We start from the raw sequence: 19,032 nt of genomic DNA on the forward strand, positions 1-19,032 counted from the left end.
TGCGGATCTTGCACCCGGCTACAGAGGTTGTGCTGCCTTGAATCTCCTTCCTATATACAGGCAGTCCCCGGGTTACATACAAGATAGGGACTGTAGGTTTGTTCTTAAGTTGAATTTGTATGTAAGTCGAAACTGTATATTTTATCATTGTAGTTCCCGACAATTTTTTTTTTTGCCCCAGTGACAATTGGAGTTTCCAATTTTTTTGCTGTAATAGGACCAAGAATTATCAATAAAGCTTCATTGCAGACAATTTTAAGCTGATTATTGCAATCTGGGACTATTTTAAAGCATCCAGAGAGCTTCACCAGAGGTCAAGGTGGGCAGAGGGGTCCGTCTGTAACTATGGGTTGTCTGTAAGTCGGGTGTCCTTAAGTAGGGGACCGCCTGTAATGTGTATAGAGAGAGAGACATTGCAATTAAATAACTATACTAAAAGTAATAGCGGTGATAAAGGTAAGTGTCTGTAAGTCCTATAGCTGATGTCAACTAGAAGTACAAGTATATAGTTCTATTGAAGGGAACTTTATAGGGAACCTTAAAGGAAACATTTCACCAGATTTTACCCCACTACCCTATTAAACTACTTGCCCCTCAGGTTGGGTATGCAGTGTCTTTTCTAGAATTCCCTCTTTTCTTGTGAAATCTCATCCATCTAGCTATAAAATATCTCCTCATGTGAAAATACGCAGAGAAGAGTCATATTTTACTTGTGGCGGCAGGTGCAGTGTTCTATAACACCTAGAAACATGCTTATGTCACATATTAAACAGATAGGAATCTCATCTTTCAGATCAGCTTGTGTTCTGTGAGCTACAGAATTGGAGATACAGACAGTTAAAGGCAAAAGCTGGAAATGGGAGCTGAAGATAAAAAATCCAGTTCCAGTTCTAAACTTTCATGATAAGAGCAAGACCCCTGACAAAAACCTGATTTTACCACAAAAAGAAAAATACCCTCAGCTTCACAGGAGTAGATGTGGCTTTTTGTAGTGTTGAATTTACCCATAATGCATTGCTGTGAGGCCCCCACCGGCCACAGTGGAGCAGTTTCTCCAGGACTCACTGTAAGAATAAACAAAAAAACCAAAACACCGGTTTTTGCAGATGCAGACCCACAAGCCCCCCAATGATCAGGATGCTGATACAGTTTAAAGGACATCTATCTGGTGATCAAAGACTGTAAACCAAGCACACTGACATACTGGTGTGCACCCCCTCTGGCAGGATCTAATCTTCTTTAAACTACCTATGCCCTGGTTTTTACAAAAAAAGCTTTTAAAATTATGCAAATCAGTATGAGTGGCTCAGGCTCCGTAGAAGTTAATGAAGCCTGGAATCCCTCAGCCTCATTTTCATAATTTTTAAAGCCCTTTTTACTTAAAAGCAAGAGCATAAGAAGCTAAAAGAACAGCGGATCCTGCCAGAGGGGGGACACACCAGTATGTCTGTATGTTTGGTTTACAATCCTTGATCTGTGTAGAAAGCAATACACTTTTTGCTATGCCTGTCTGAACATATGCATTAGAGAGTCCCACGACTTAAAGGGGTTCTCTAAGACCCAAATGTTTTTATGAGGAGTCACTTACAAATCAGTAGGATTATAATGTAATGTTTCTATTGCAGATGTTTCCATTTCTCAGAAAAGTGGAAAAGAAAAGGAAGGACTTTGGCACCCGAGGATAAAGGGCCAGGACACTGCTAGTTTCATATATGACGTCACTAAAACTAGCACAGTGTGTTACATGATGGACTTGTTAGACTGACGTCTATTTTCAACCTTATCTAGTATGACATTACTATGATTCTGGCGAACTGGGGAGTTCTTGGTGCACATATCAGGGGGGATTTATCAAGGCTTGTACACCAGTTTCCTGCATTGAATTAAAGGAAATCTACCACCAGGATGAAGGATTGTAAACCAAGCACACTGACATACCAGTGTGTGCCCCCTCTGAAAGGATCCACTCTTCTTTTAGCTTTTTATACCCTGGTTTTTAAAAATATTGGATTTTACAATTATGCAATTGAGCGTGAGGAGCTCCTGGTTCCATAGGTTTTAATGGAGTCTGGAGCCCCTCATTACAATTTGCATAATATTTAAAGCCTTTTATTCTTAATGACAAGGGTCTAAGAAACTTAAAGAAAAGTGGATCCCTCCAGAGGGAGCACACACCAGTATGTCAGTATGCTTAGTTTACAATCCTTCATCCTGGTGGTAGATTTCCTTTAAGGTGTTCTCGATTGACATACAAGTTGTTGTTTCCCATCGTAACCTGAGAAGAAGAGAGCAGCCAGTTGCGTAACGTTCCGACTGCTCTATTCATCTCTAAGGCGCTGCCGTAGACCGAATATAGCAGTAGGTGCATAGGCCACCGGCTGCACTCTTCTGGTTACGATGGAGGGTCAAAGGTCCCCCTGTTTTAGTTATCAGTGGGGGTTCCATCATAGAGACCCCAACGATCAGCAGGTTAGCCCCCTGTGCTGTGGATAGGGGCCAACTTATATGTCACTCAAGAACCCCTTTAAGCGATTATGTCAAGTGGGTGTAGAGGGGAATGAAGGGGGCTCTGCTCCGCACCGGATTGTGTAAGTGGTGGGCATAGTAGCCATAGTACGGAAGGAACTGGCACATGATATAGCGCAGTTCTACACCAGGCAGGACCTGGTGCAGAATTTCTGAAACAAAGCCTCTTGATATTTTCTTGTACTTACAGAGGGGCGGGGTTAACACCATAAACTGACGCAACGTGTAATAAATCCCCCATTATATTACAATCTCACTATAAAAAGCTATTGCAACTTATAATGTCTGGGTCTCGAAGAACTTGAGATATCATTTTATTCTCAGGAGCCATAGAATGTGGCAATGAGTCCAAATATATTGTTTCCTATAGATGTCTGAACTCTTTATCGTTTCTTTATATCATATGCAGGTTCGTCTCTCGTGTGCCCCTCTTATGTCTTAACAATGACCAAATCTGAAATAGAGAAATCGCCATTTAACCTTGAGACTATTGTCCTATTCCAGGCTTAATACCTGCACGACGGATCTAAAGAACGCAAATTCTTTCATATGTAGGTAATGCAAACTCTATAGTAGAAGGTCAGGATATTCTAAGAAGAATAGCAGCAATGTCATGAATACAAGTCCCTGGTAATGCGCCACCTCTTATAGCCTTTGTGTTGTGACACTATTATCATACACCTTGCATTTATTATTATCAATGCCCAGAACAAATAGACGCCGACTATAAGACCGGCACGGAATGAGGAAAAGTTCTTTCTCATTCAATCCCCAGCGAGTATTCAAAAACATTGATCTGTAACCTTTCAAAATGTAAAGAATATTAAAGTATTCATTTTCACCATATCAGCTCCCAGTCATCGAAAAGTCAAATATCACTTATTTTTTGACATTCTGACATTCAAGATATATGGTTGTAAATGTCAACATTTAATAAAGCTTTATGTTTTTATTGATTTTGCTATTGTTTTCAAAATATCTATCTCCGAGCACGAGATTAAATCAGAGAGAAGCTCATCTGTAGACACAGGGGTCGCTACAAACTCTCCTAAACGTATACTAACTAGAGATGAGCGAACATGCTCGTCCGAGCTTGATGCTCGGTCGAGCATTAGGGTACTCGAAACTGCTCGTTGCTCGGACGAATACTTCGCCCGCTCGAGAAAATGGCAGCTCCCGCCGTTTTGCTTTTTGGCGGCCAGAAACAGAGCCAATCACAAGCCAGGAGACTCTGCACTCCACCCAGCATGACGTGGTACCCTTACACGTCGATAGCAGTGGTTGGCTGGCCAGATCAGGTGACCCTGGGATAGACTAGCCGCTGCCCGCGCTGCTCGGATCATTCTGTGTCTGGATGCCGCTAGGGAGAGAGCTGCTGCTGGTCAGGGAAAGCGTTAGGGTGTTCTATTAGCTTACTGTTAGGCAGGAGTGATTCTCAAAGAACCCAACAGCCCTTCTTAGGGCTACAATAACGTTCTACTTTTTTTATTTTAATTTGCATCTAGTACCATTTTGTGAGGAATTAGCAGGGGGACTTGCTACCGTTGTGTTTAGCTCTTAGTGGCACACATATCCATAGCAAAGACCGAAGTGGGAAAATTTAGTAGGGGTTGGATTTCAATTAGGCACTAACTCAGTGTCATCTCATCTGACAGTAGTGTGCTTTGATACTTGGCTAGAAAATAGCCATAGGAGAATACAAAGAGCTTACTTACGCATACAGTAGCGTTCTATATATTTGATTTCTGGTTGATCTGCTGGTGGCTGTACTTTCTGCAGTGCATGTACTAGCCAATTCTGAGCAATTTGTAGTGAGACTTGCGACCGCTGTGTTCTGCGCTTAGTGACGCACATATCCATAGCAAAGACCGAAGTGGGAAAATTTAGTAGGGGTTGGATTTCAATTAGGCACTAACTCAGTGTCATCTCATCTGGCATAGTAGTGTGCTTTGATACTTGGCTAGAAAATAGCCATAGCAATAGGATAGCATTGTTTGGTTTTAAAAACTCAAAAAAAAAAAAAAAACACAAAAAAAAAAAAAAAACACAAAAAAAAACAAAAAAAAGTAAAAAAAAAAATAAAGTTATAACTCTCATTTTAAAAATGTTTAACCCGAGGGCTAGGGGTAGAGGACGAGGGCGGGGACGTGGGCGTCCAACTACTGCAGGGGTCAGAGGCCGTGGTCCTGGGCGGGGTGAGACACCACCTGCTGATGAGGGAGCAGGGGAACGCCGCAGAGCTACACTCCCTAGGTTCATGTCTGAAGTTACTGGGACTCGTGGTAGAGCACTGTTGAGGCCAGAACAGTGCGAACAGGTGATGTCGTGGATTGCTGACAATGCTTCGAGCAATTTGTCCACCACCAGTCAGTCTTCCACGCAGTCCACCCATGTCACCGAAATCGCCACTCCTCCAGCTCCTGCACCTCAGCCTCCTCCCCCCCAGTCTGCCCCCTCCCAGGAAAATTTGGCATTTGAACCGGCATACTCTGAGGAACTGTTTTCTGGACCCTTCCCACAGTCACAAACCACTTGTCCGGTTGCTGCTGAGCAATTTTCCGATGCCCAGGTTTTCCAACAGTCACAGTCTGTGGGTGATGATGACCTTCTTGACGTAGTGGAAGTGTGTAAAGAGGTGTCCGACGATGAGGAGACACGGTTGTCAGACAGTGGGGAAGTTGTTGTCAGGGCAGGAAGTCCGAGGGGGGAGCAGACTGAGGGATCGGAGGATGATGAGGTGACAGACCCAAGCTGGGTTGAGAGGCCGGGTGAACACAGTGCTTCTGAGACGGAGGAGAGTCCTCGACCAGAACAGGTTGGAAGAGGCAGTGGTGGGGCCAGACGGAGAGGCAGGGCCAGAGCTGGTGCATCAGCGCCAAATGTGTCAACTAGTGAAGCTCCCGTGGCGAGGGCTCCTGCGGCGAGGGCTAGATCTTCAGAAGTCTGGAGGTTCTTTAAGGAAACACCGGATGACCGACGGACTGTGGTGTGCAACATTTGCCAAACCAGGCTCAGCAGGGGTTCCACCACTACTAGCTTAACTACCACCAGTATGCGCAGGCATATGAATGCTAAACACCCCACTCAGTGGCAACAAGCCCGTTCACCTCCGGCCGTGCACACCACTGCTCCTTCCCCTGTGTCAGCTGCTAGTCAGCCCCCTGCCCAGGACCCTGCCACAAAAACCCCATCGTCGCCTCCACGATCCTCCACAGCATCCACCAGCGTTCAGCTCTCCATACCCCAGACGCTGGAGCGGAAACGCAAATATAGTGCAACCCACCCGCACGCCCAAGCCCTTAATGTGCACATCTCCAGATTGCTTAGCCTGGAGATGCTGCCCTATAGGCTAGTAGAGACCGAGGCCTTTCGCAACCTCATGGCGGCGGCCGCCCCTCGGTATTCGGTCCCCAGCCGCCACTACTTTTCCCGATGTGCCGTCCCAGCCCTGCACCAGCACGTGTCAGACAACATCATCCGTGCCCTGACCAACGCCGTTTCTGACAAGGTCCACCTGACCACGGACACGTGGACGAGTGCTGCCGGGCAGGGCCACTATATATCGCTGACGGCACATTGGGTTAACTTGGTGGAGGCTGGGACCGAGTCTGACACTGGGGCTGCTCATATACTGCCGACGCCGAGGATTGCGGGGCCTACCTCGGTCCAGGTGTTTCAGGCCTACTATGCCTCCTCCTCCTCCCACCCCTCCTCCACCTCTTCCTCCGAACTACCATCCGTGGGCACGGCGCCATCAGTCGGTAGCTCTAGGCACAGCAGCAGTGCCGTCGCTAAGCGACAGCAGGCGGTGCTCAAACTGCTGAGCCTAGGCGACAAAAGGCACACCGCCCAAGAGCTATTACAGGGCATCACGGCGCAGACTGATCTGTGGCTGGCACCGCTGAACCTCAAGCCGGGAATGGTTGTGTGTGACAACGGCCGTAACCTGGTGGCGGCTCTGCAACTCGGCAGACTGACACATGTGCCATGCCTGGCCCATGTGTTAAATCTGATAGTTCAGCGTTTCCTCAAGACATACCCCAATCTGTCTGATTTGCTCACGAAGGTGCGCCGCATCTGTGCGCATTTCAGGAAGTCCAGCCCAGATGCTGCCACTCTCAGGGCAGCGCAGCGCCGCCTCCAACTGCCCGCTCACCGACTGTTGTGCGACGTGCCCACGAGGTGGAATTCAACACTGACCATGTTATCCAGAGTTTACCAGCAGCGCAGAGCGATTGTAGACTGCCAGATGTCAACTTCCACCAGAACTGGTAGTCAGGTCAGTCAGCTTCCTCAAGTCTACAATGAGGAGTGGACGTGGATGTCTGATATCTGTCAGGTGCTGAGTAACTTTGAGGAGTCAACACAGATGGTCAGTGGCGATGCCGCCATCATCAGCCTCACCATCCCGCTGCTTGGCCTGTTGAAAAACTCTCTGGTCAGCATGAAGTCGGAAGCTTTGCGCTCGTCACAAGAGACAGGGGAAGAATATTCCCTTGTTGATAGCCAAAGCACCCTCAGGTCTGTTTCTCAGCGCATATCGGAGGAGGTGGAGGTGGAGGAGGATGAGGAGGAAGAGGAGGAGAATGTTGGTGAGACACAAGAGGGGACCATTGTTGAGTCCTTTACTGTTCAGCGTGTATGGGCAGAAGAAGAGGAGTTGGAGGAGTTGGAGGAGGAGGAAATGGACAGTCAGGCCAGTGAGGGGAGTGAATTCTTACGCGTTGGTACTCTGGCGCATATGGCAGATTTCATGCTAGGCTGCCTATCCCGTGACCCTCGCGTTCAAAGAATTTATTCCAGCACCGATTACTGGGTGTTCACTCTCCTGGACCCACGGTACAAGCAAAATCTTTCCACTCTCATCCCTGCAGAGGAAAGGAGTGTGAGAATGCATGAATACCAGCAGGCCCTGGTGCACAAGCTGAAACAGTATTTCCCTTCTGACAGCGCTAGCGGCAGAGTGCGTAGTTCTGCGGGACAAGTAGCGAGGGAGAGTAGGCGAGCAGGCAGCTTGTCCAGCACTGGCAAGGGTACGCTTTACAAGGCTTTTGCCAGCTTTATGTCACCCCAGCAAGACACTGTCACCTGTCCCCAGTCTCGGCAGAGTAGGGCTGATCTTTACAGAAAGATGGTGAGGGAGTACGTAGCTGACCATACCATCGTCCTAAATGATCACACAGCTCCCTACAACTACTGGGTTTCAAAGCTGGACATGTGGCACGAACTGGCGCTGTACGCCTTGGAGGTTCTTGCCTGCCCTGCCGCTAGCGTCTTGTCCGAGCGGGTTTTCAGTGCAGCTGGTGGCATCATCACCGATAAGCGTACACGCCTGTCGACTGACAGCGCTGACAGGCTGACGCTTATTAAAATGAATAAAGGCTGGATTTCTCAGAATTTCCAATCTCCACCAGGTGAAGGAAGCTCAACCTGAATAATTGATCCACTCCTCCTCCTCTTCATTTTCCTCCTTCTCCTCCTCTTTCTACAGTAAAGCAGAGGAAAATGGCTATTTTTTGACAGGGCCCACTGGCTCTTGCTATAGTACTTCATGCATTTAATTTTTCTGGAGGGCCACCTACCCGGTCCTCTGTTTGAAACAATTTTTGTGAGTGCCACATACAGGCACTCAATCTATTCCATTTTACTGCAGGGCCACCTACCTGCTCCTCTGGTTTGAAACATTTTTGGGACTGCCACATACAGGCACTCAATCTATTCCATTTTACTGGAGGGCCACCTACCTGCTCCTCTGGTTTGAAAAATTTTTGGGACTGCCACATACAGGCACTCAATCTATTCCATTTTACTGCAGGGCCACCTACCTGCTCCTCTGGTTTGAAACATTTTTGGGACTGCCACATACAGGCACTCAATCTATTCCATTTTACTGGAGGGCCACCTACCTGCTCCTCTGGTTTGAAAAATTTTTGGGACTGCCACATACAGGCACTCAATCTATTCCATTTTACTGCAGGGCCACCTACCTGCTCCTCTGGTTTGAAACATTTTTGGGACTGCCACATACAGGCACTCAATCTATTCCATTTTACTGGAGGGCCACCTACCTGCTCCTCTGGTTTGAAAAATGTTTGGGACTGCCACATACAGGCACTATCCAAATTAAATTGTCTCCATAGCAGCCTCCACACGTTGTCTCCATTGCTACCTCCAAAAGTCGTCCATATAGCTGCCTCCATACATCGTCCCTTTATCAAACGAGGTGTGTCAGGCAGAAATTTGGGTTGTTTTCATGGATTCCACATCAAAGTTGTTAACTTTGTCGCCACCCTGCTGTGTTATCCACAAAATATACTGGCAAACTTTTACCATTTAGGGATATTATTTCAGCGCTTCTTGCGCATCTGTTTACATTCCCCTCACCCGGCATATCCTAAACTTATAAGAACGCTACTACACTTGATCTTATACAAAAGGTTCTTAGAAGTGCTGTTTGGGGAGTAGCCTAGAGACAGGGGCTTGAATTGGCGAAAGCTCGCCTGGCAGCGGAGCGCCAGCTCCATGCGCATCATGCGCTTCTTGCGCATCTGTTTACATTCCCCTCACCCGGCATATCCTAAACTTATAAGAACGCTACTACACTTGATCTTATACAAAAGGTTCTTAGAAGTGCTGTTTGGGGAGTAGCCTAGAGACAGGGGCTTGAATTGGCGAAAGCTCGCCTGGCAGCGGAGCGCCAGCTCCATGCGCATCATGCGCTTCTTGCGCATCTGTTTACATTCCCCTCACCCGGCATATCCTAAACTTATAAGAACGCTACTACACTTGATCTTATACAAAAGGTTCTTAGAAGTGCTGTTTGGGGAGTAGCCTAGAGACAGGGGCTTGAATTGGCGAAAGCTCGCCTGGCAGCGGAGCGCCAGCTCCATGCGCATCATGCGCTTCTTGCGCATCTGTTTACATTCCCCTCACCCGCCATATCCCAAACTTATAAGAACGCTACTACACTTAACTTGGTGCAGGCTGGGACCGAGTCTGACCCTGGGGCTGGTCATATACTGCCGACGCAGAGAATTGCGGGGCCTACCTCGGTCCAGGTCTCAAAGGCCTACTATACCTCCTCCCACCCCTCCTCCACCTCCTCCTCCTCCGAATTACCATCCGTGGGCATGGCGCCATCAGTCGGTAGCTCTAGGCACAGCAGCAGTGCCGTCGCTAAGCGACAGCAGGCGGTGCTGAAACTGCTGAGCCTAGGCGATAAAAGGCACACCGCCCAAGAGCTATTACAGGGCATTCCACATCAAAGTTGTTAACTTTGTCGCCACCCTGCTGTGTAATCCACAAAATATACTTGCAAACTTTTACCATTTAGGGATATTATTTCAGCGCTTCTTGCGCATCTGTTTACATTCCCCTCACCCGCCATATCCTAAACTTATAAGAACGCTACTACACTTGATCTTATACAAAAGGTTCTTAGAAGTGCTGTTTGGGGAGTAGCCTAGAGACAGGGGCTTGGATTGGCAAAAGCTCGCCTGGCTGCAGAGCGCCAGCTCCATCCCAAGATCCAACTAACATAGTTGCAGCACCTTTAATCTACTACTAGTTCACTGCCTCCATAATAATAATAATAATAATCTTTATTTATATAGCGCCATCATATTCCGTAGCGCTTTACAAATCATAGGAAACAAATACAAATGTATTGTAACAGAGCACAACATTTGTATGGAACAACAGGAGTGAGGTCCCTGCTCGCCAGAGCTTACGGTTTATGAAGATGATGGGGTAACACGAGGTAAAAGAATATTTAACGGTCAAGCCATTCTTCTTAGGGAATAGAACAAAATATGATAAATGGAATTGCTGTCGCTTGAACCACTCAGCCGTCATCTTATATACCAGGTCCAGGGTGAATGGGACTGCAGAGAAGTCTGGTGCCTGTTGGTTGCTGGATAACAGATGGGAGGACGACACAGGACGGGTTAGTAGAAGAGTTAAAACTTCATGCAGTTAATGAGTGTTATAGGCTTGCCTAAAGAAATGGGTTTTAAGAGCACGTTTGAAACTTTGGAGGTTAGGTATTAGTCTGATAGTCCAGGGCAGAGCATTCCATAGAATTGGTGCAGCTCTAGAGAAGTCTTGGAGACGCGAGTGGGAGGTCCGCACTAGGGTAGAGGTTAATCTAAGATCACTGGCGGATCTAAGAGCACGGGTTGGGCGATAGACTGAGATAAGAGAGGAGAGGTAGGGGGGTGCAGCATTATACAGAGCTTTATGGATGAGGGTTATTATTATTTTAAACTGTATTCGAAAGGAGACTGGCAGCCAGTGCAGCGACTGGCATGAACTGTAAGCATACATGGTCCCCTTATCAAACGAGCTGTGTCAGGCAGAATTTTGGGTTGTTTTCATGGCTTCCATGTTAACTTTGTCGCCACCCTGCTGTGTAATCCACAAAATATACTGGCAAACTTTTATCATGTACCGATATTATTTGAGCGCTTCTTGCTCACCTCCTTTGGTTCCTCTCTGACACCCATTGGTTTGAAGCCTGAGTCCAATTAGGGTATGTCGCCATGCCACTCTCTAGCCTGCTGCCGCTGCCTCTGCCTCTGCATGCCGTCCCCTATAGTGTCAGGGTCAATTATTGGATGTTTTACATGCTATCTAGCTTCATTCTGTCACTCTGTCATGGCCATGCTGTTGCCCATAATTTCGGCATAATGGTGCGATTAAGCAGCCTCAGAGGCATCCATGCATGCTGCCCCTGCTGTTTCCTGTCCATTTCCGTGGTGTTTCCATCCTTTTCTGAGGTTCCCAGGTGTTTGGCCAAGCTTCCCTGTGCAGAGCCTTGGTCCCCTTGAAAAATGCTCGAGTCTCCCATTGACTTCAATGGGGTTCGTTATTCGAGACGAGCACTCGAGCATCGGGAAAAGTTCGTCTCGAATAACGAGTACCCGAGCATTTTAGTGTTCGCTCATCTCTAATACTAACCCTAAGTAGTCAATGACGATGAGTCAATATAACACATTAGAGACACTCTGGGTTAGAAGATGTTACAATATTACATCCTACTATGGAAAATGGGACCGGATAATACAACACCAGCTAATAAGATGGACTAACATCAAAATAAGCAAAAATTAATACAATTATATGAAAAAATAAGAAGAAGAATTAGTAAGAATAATAACAACACACACATAAATAAAATAATAAATAAAAAATAATAATAATAACAACACACACATAAATAGAAAAGTAATACTAATAATTAGAATTATAATAATAATAATAAATAATAATAAAGCAAAATTAAAGTGTATAATTGGGGTTTGAAAGCCAAAACGCAGATGAGCACATTGAACCATTGCCAAGAATACAAGACGTTATCTCAGATAATAAAATAGGATTACTATGATGTAATACAAAACACATTGGACAAAGTAGTAAATAATTGGATTTATTTGCTTTTTATATCGCTTATACAAATATTTATTGCCAGTGATATCAGCATTAGATCATAGGGGAATGAGAAAAGGGGGAGAAAGTCTTTCAGGTCCTAGTATGTAAGGAATAGTTTAGAAAAGACCTATGCGACACAAGAGGAAACTATAGAAGGTTCTCCAGCAGTCCTATGTAAAACCACACAAAATGGACCATGATTCTGTGATGGGTGGATACACATTTACAGTAAATTGGGATAGATATATGATAGATAATAGATAGTAAATAGATAGATAGATAGAGCAATTTCATATCGAAAGATATAAAGCAGGTAGATATAAAGGTAATAGAAAGCCCAGAGCACCACAATTGCAAAATGGACCAATGGACCAGGACACAGTTCTCTTTTCCATACAGTTTTTTAAATCCAAGCTTTGGTAAGTTACCTCATTTTACAAGGCTTCTTTGGATATTTGGCAAACACTATGCTGCTGTGGACCTTCCTTTTCTAGATACATAGATAGATAATAGATAGATATGAGATATCTATGGGATGAATGATAATGGATTGACAGGTATATATGGAATAGATTATTACGTAAATGATAGGCAGATAATAGATAGATAGATAGATAGATAGATAGATAGATAGATAATAGATAGATGATAGATAGATGATAGATAGATGATAGATAGATAGATAGATAGATAGATAGATAGATAGATAGATAGATAGATAGATAGATATCCAAACAGTAAAAATGAAGCAGCACCAGATCAATAGGGTAAAAAGTTGGGTTGAGGTTTAATCCAAAACAGGCAACGTTTTGGTGCTGTCAGCACCTTTCTTAAGCTGACTGCACCAAAATGTCACCTGTTTTGGAATAAACCTCACCCCAGTTTTCACCATCTGGTGCTGCTTCATTTTTACTGTTTGGATATCTATCTATCTATCTATCTAAATGATGCAAAAAAATGTAAGCAGCACTCCAGGACGTCAGGTGTCAAAGGTGAAGTAGATGAAGTTTATTCCATGTTTAAAGGTTGATAAAGGCTCTTCTGAGCCGAAACGTCGCTGCTGTACTAAGCTGTACCTTTAAACATGGAATAAACTTCATCTACTTCACCTTTGACACCTGACGTCCTGAAGTGCTGCTTACATTTTTTTTGCATCATTTGTATCTGGAGGATCCGTAGCCCGATCTCAGTGAGCCTGCACCCACCTTCTTCTCCTCTTTTTTATCTCCAAAGTGTGCTGTTTGTAATTTCTACAATTATCTATCTATCTACCTATCTATCTCATATATATCTAGCTCATATCTATCTATCTATCTATCTATCTATCTACCTATCTATCTCATATATATCTAGCTCATATCTATCTATCTATCTATCTATCTATCTACCTATCTATCTCATATATATCTAGCTCATATCTATTTATCTATCTATCCATTTAGTACCTGGGCCCTGGAGCTTGTTTGGACCCTGACTAATAGGGACTTCTGACACTGCTGCTACAGATTTTTCAGATAGATAGATAGATTGGAATCAGTCCATGTCTCATCTAGATTAGTACGTCTGGGTCTTCTCATGTAAGTGACCATCCTCATAGAAGACCAGTTTGTATTTTGTTGGCTGGATGTACATTATATTCATAGGGCAAATGACTCTTCACACCTCTGGGTGTTGGAGGGGGGGGCATGTACTTTTACGGTTTTGTGTTATTTTAGGCGCAGCACAGTGACTGTCCTCAGTGTCAGGATAATTTCATATCATTTATATAAGCAGAAAGTGCTCAAAATACTGAGACATTTTTATAGACAACTCAAGGACTGCAACTCCATGAGACTCCAAACAGAATTGGGGACTTTCTGCTGTTACCAAGACTTTTTATTAAGTGAAAGGATGTAACTTTACTACTTCACAGATAATGACAAAAAGCTGAAAATTATGTACAGTACGTGCAGCCTAATAACAACATAAAACACCCCTCTTAAAGGGATTTTCACAGTCAGTTTGATTTCTTCACATAACACAATGTGACCTTTTTGATACATGAAAACCATTGATTGGGTCGTGTAATGCCCCCGCTCTCCCACTTACACGGAGAATGTCATTGTACAGTAATGTCATCTGTTATGGCTCATAAATGTTTTGCCACATTGATTTACAATGGTTTTCCTAGGCTGCGCACCTGTAGAGCGCTGATCACTGATGCCTAGAACAGTAGTCGTCACATTATCAATCTCTTCTACTATGTAGGGGGCAAAGGGGTAGATAAATATAATGGCAGCCAACTAGTCATATATCAGCCCATATTACCAACCAACCAGGCAGCCCATACTATAGGAATTACTTAGCGGATGTCTATCTGTCAACATTTTTGACATTTCTGTACTTTTGCACCATTGTTAACACATAGAAAATGAACATATCCCAAGATATTCTATAAGCATGTGGATAGGTGGGATAATTTCACAGATTACATGGACAGATAGACACCATGGGGTGTAAGAAATAATACTGAAGATGTGATGTGATTAGATTGCCAGCTCCTATGAGGCAGAAGCAGATTCTAAATACAGTTCTAAAGTAAATATTGCTACTAAATGTAAAAAGTAAAAAAAATGGATATAATGAAGGCCTGATGCCTGGCAAAGTGTAATAGAGATGTATAGAATCTGGCGCTGGTGTTAGCAAAATAATCTATATCTGACACAGCTACATAATATCTGTCTATAGATATCCAAACAGTAAAAATGAAGCAGCACTCCAGATCAATATGGTGAAATTTGGGGTGAGGTTTATTCCAAAACAGGGGAAACCTTCACCTGTTTTGGATTAAACCTCACCCCATTTTTTTACCTTATTGATCTGGTGTGCTGCTTCATTTTTACTGTTTGGATATCTATCTATCTATCTATCATCTATCTATCTATCTATCTCATATCTATCTATCTATCAATCTATCTATCTCATATCTATCTATCTATCTATCTCATATCTATCTATCTATCTATCTCATATCTATCTCATATCTATCTATCTATCATCTATCTATCTATCTATCTCATATCTATCTATCTATCAATCTATCTATCTCATATCTATCTATCTATCTATCTCATATCTATCTATCTATCTATCTCATATCTATCTCATATCTATCTATCTATCTATCTATCAATCTATCTATCTCATATCTATCTATCTATCTATCTCATATCTATCTATCATCTATCTATCTCATATCTATCGATCTCATATCTATCTATCTCATATCTATCTATCTCATATCTATCTATCTATCTATCTATTTATCCATCTCATATCTATCTATCTATTTATCTATCCAATATCTATCTATCTATCTATCTATCATCTATCCATCTATCTATCTATCATGCTTGAAAAAGGTGGGTGCCACCACCGAAACGTCGCTGCTATTATGGAATAAACTTCTTCCATGAACTTTGATTGGAACCACCGAGTGCTGCCTATTTTTTGGATATATTTATGAGATCTTTTGCCACGGATCATACGGCTCTGCACCATTTGAAACTTTGCCGTTGTAGTTCTACTCTGGACTTTCCCATTTTTGATCTATCTATCTATCAATTATCATCATCCACTGACACCCCAACATAATAGGGGCCATTTATCTTAGTCTGATGCATCTTTTTCGGTTGTATTTTAGTGACTTTTTGAGCGCATTGGGTTATTTGCACAATATTATGCAGCTTTTTCCAGCAGTCCCCTGGAGTTTGCCGTGTAGCAGTTTCCTAGTTTGCGCCTAATTTGTCTTTGTATTTCTCCTGTTTCTAGATGTTTGTGTCTTATTTAACACTGATTTGTGCCTATATGGGCTCAAATAATTGCACACTTGCACCTTTTTTTAAAATTTGCGCCTAATAAGGAGCAAAAAAAAACTTTATTTGACAAAGACAAAAATAAATCAGGTGGAAAAAATAGACTCACAAAAGACACAAGAAGAGCTCAGGGAAGGGGAAAATAAGATAAATGACCCCCATTGAGGTCATACTCTCTATCTATCTCACTTTCTTTCTATCTATCTCTCTGTTTGTCTGTCTATCTATCATCTATCTATTTATCTGTCATCTATCTGTCTATCTATCTATCTATCATCTATCTATTTATCTGTCATCTATCTATCTATCTATCATCTATCTATCTGTCTATCTATGTCCTGTCCATCTATAATCACCTACTGAGGCATCTACATAATATATCCTCTATATATCTGTTTCAAATAATCAATGATAAATTATCCAACCCATATATTTACTCTCTACTTTGCATTCAAAAATTAGGAAGTTTCCAGAGTATATTATATTGTTCCAATGCTCAATTATAAACTGATATACACCAACCCAATTGTGCAGAGTGTATATTCATAAAACTTGTAGGACATGGGAATTATTATTATGCATCAGTTTGTCCATTGATTCTGGAGCTTGTAAGTGTCAGGGGGATGTCTAGTTGTTTATGAGTAGCATGCAGTATGGAGATTACAGTTATATACAGTACCTGTGTGTACCTGGTCACATCAGTACTGAATGTAATGGGAAAGTGTGATGTGTATTCTGTATTTTACATCAGATCTGAGGCACAGCTGCACTAGGCTCAGGCTGATACAGTGTTACATAAGTAACAAGGCGAAACCCTTTCTAAATATAACAATATAAATAAATATTGATCATCACAACAAGACAACACAAAAGTTTCTGAAAGGCCACAAACACAAATCATCCCCAGCATACAGGATCAATTCTACATTGGAAGAATCAGAGTACAAATTGAATTCCAGTCAATGGTTCCTGAAGAGGCCAATCTGCTGAGGATCTCTACTCTCAAGGATGGGGGAGAGATAAAATATGGCTTACTGTGGTTAGGATACTGCAGCTGCAGACTTTTTTTTCTGTTAGCATGAACTTTAGTAGTCATTAATAAATAAAAGCCAAAAGTTAAGAAGATTTTTACAGAATTATTAGATTACACCAACAAAAAAATGGTTCACTTCTGATGTACTAATACATATAAGTACACACATATATATATATATATATATATATATATATATATATATATATATATATATATATATTATACATGCATCTATATACCAACATTTCTATCTAGCAATTCCCTGTATCACTCTGTTAGTCTATGTGATTAAGGCGCATCATAATCTAATAGAAGAAGATTTATGCAAATGTGACCTGATTTTGACACCATCTATAAGCTCTCACAGTAAATAATTGATGATATATATAATATTTTATTAAACACATATGTAATTGAGATGACTTCTTAGAAGTTATATCTGTTTCACTAAGTATATCACAGTAAAAAGCATGGGGGCAGTTAGAAGCAGTTCCTTACCCTGGTTGTCAGAGAAGTGATTGGAGCCGACAAAGTAGTTAATGAGTAGGGACAGGAGGAGAAAAGCCCTCAAAACCAGAGTCCTCCCATCACAGGACCCCATGTCTAGCCGGCTCCCTCTGAAGACAACTCCAGCTCTTCTATCTGTGAGTTTCCGCCGCTTACAAATCCAGGACAGTGATAATTAGAGGATCCGCGGGGGCATGGAAATGTGCCCGCCCACAAAGAGAAATTGGGAAAAATCAAAATGCCAAAGTGGCTTTGTGCAAAACAGCAATGTACTCCAAGTAGTCTTTAAATGTCAACCTCTCCAGGTCCCAATGTGTTATAAGCTGTATTTCACGAGTAATCTGTGCTTTGAGTCTGGAGACTGAGGTCAGGATCCAGGCAGGCAGTTTTCAGTGAAGTTGTACTTGCCTCTGCAAGGCTGTAAACAGTCTTACACCTTCAGGTTGTAGAATATAAAGTCTTCACAGTACGGGACACATGGAGCATCCACTTGTATACAGCAGCCAGTATGAAGCAATGATATAATATGTCCCTTGTTGGGTACAACTTGTCTATGATAGCAGCCAGTAGCTCAGTACATGACGCACCATGAAGCGGCTATGCTCCATCTGATCCCTGAGCCTGGGAATATGCAGGGATATCTTCTTCAATGTATTGGAGATAGCCATAGGTTGAGTGATCAGTGCAGGGGACCCTATGCAGGATGGCTGATGGCTAGCCTGTGCCAGTGTTAGTGTGGCACCCTGGCTATGCTATACCAGTGGGAGGTATTGGCTGTGTATGATGCATGGGATGAGCAGCAGTGGATGGATGATGTGCGCACTGACCCCCCAGTCATCAGTCATTTGCAGTGCATTGGATCCTGCTCCCTGGCTATACCTCTGCTTTAGGCTGCAGGTGGGAAGTTTGAAGGCTCCTTGTAGGACCCTCCCTTCACATGACAGAGCCCCCATCCCCCTCTCCCATCAACAGCAGATCTCCTTTCCTCCCAAATCCTTTCCAGCAAAGTCAGGGGCAAGGAAATTCCATCTATCTCCTCACCTCACTCCAGGGATTCAGTGCTCAAGGTTGCAGACAGGACATCTTACATGCCAGGGCTCTTCATAGATAAGAAAATAACCCAAACTTGCTGGTCTTCCTTAAGATGTAATCAAGTTGACAAGTGCTTGCTTCTCCACATATGTCATGGGGAAGAGATCCCTCTTAGAGTCAATGGGCATCTTCCAGAGCGCATCCAGCAGCATCAGCAGCAGAAGGAGAAGTGGGGAAGAGATGCGGATGCAGAGAGTTGAGAGGATCCAGCTGCTGTGATGCTTCCCTGGCTATGCTGTGCACAGCTCAGCACTAGAGGGGGTAGCAGACTAGACAAGCCTTCTCCTGCCTGCCTGCCTGCCTGCATGGGGACAGACCGTGGGAAAAGCAGGTGCTTTCTTCTGAGGCTGCACAGGTTCAAATGCATAAAAGCTGGATTCACTTAACCACTTCTCAGCAGAGATGGGGGGAGCTTTAAAGCTGCAGACCCCTAAATGACTGCTGCACTCCACAAGCCATGGTATTATTACACAGTGCAGACTGCATGTGGCATATCCATATGATGTCTGTACTACAGGGCTAACCCTTTGTGTGCCAGAGCACATGCAGTACATGGTAGATAAACCCACATTACAGGTCCCCTACCTG

At 43.5% G+C, this 19,032-nt stretch overlaps 1 protein-coding gene across 1 annotated transcript in view; it reads right to left on the bottom strand.

The window, feature by feature from the left end:
• EPHA6 (EPH receptor A6) overlaps positions 1-18,826 on the bottom strand; it is a 585,002-nt gene extending 566,176 nt beyond the window's left edge. Inside the window, exon 1 of the mRNA XM_072138516.1 lies at positions 17,344-18,826. Within this exon, the coding sequence (XP_071994617.1) occupies positions 17,344-17,446 (103 nt within the window). The 5' untranslated portion in view covers positions 17,447-18,826. The remainder of the gene's footprint in view (positions 1-17,343) is intronic.
• Positions 18,827-19,032: the final 206 nt, after the last annotated feature.

Source organism: Engystomops pustulosus, chromosome 2 (assembly GCF_040894005.1).
Source record: "Engystomops pustulosus chromosome 2, aEngPut4.maternal, whole genome shotgun sequence".
Taxonomy (NCBI): Eukaryota; Metazoa; Chordata; class Amphibia; order Anura; family Leptodactylidae; genus Engystomops; species Engystomops pustulosus.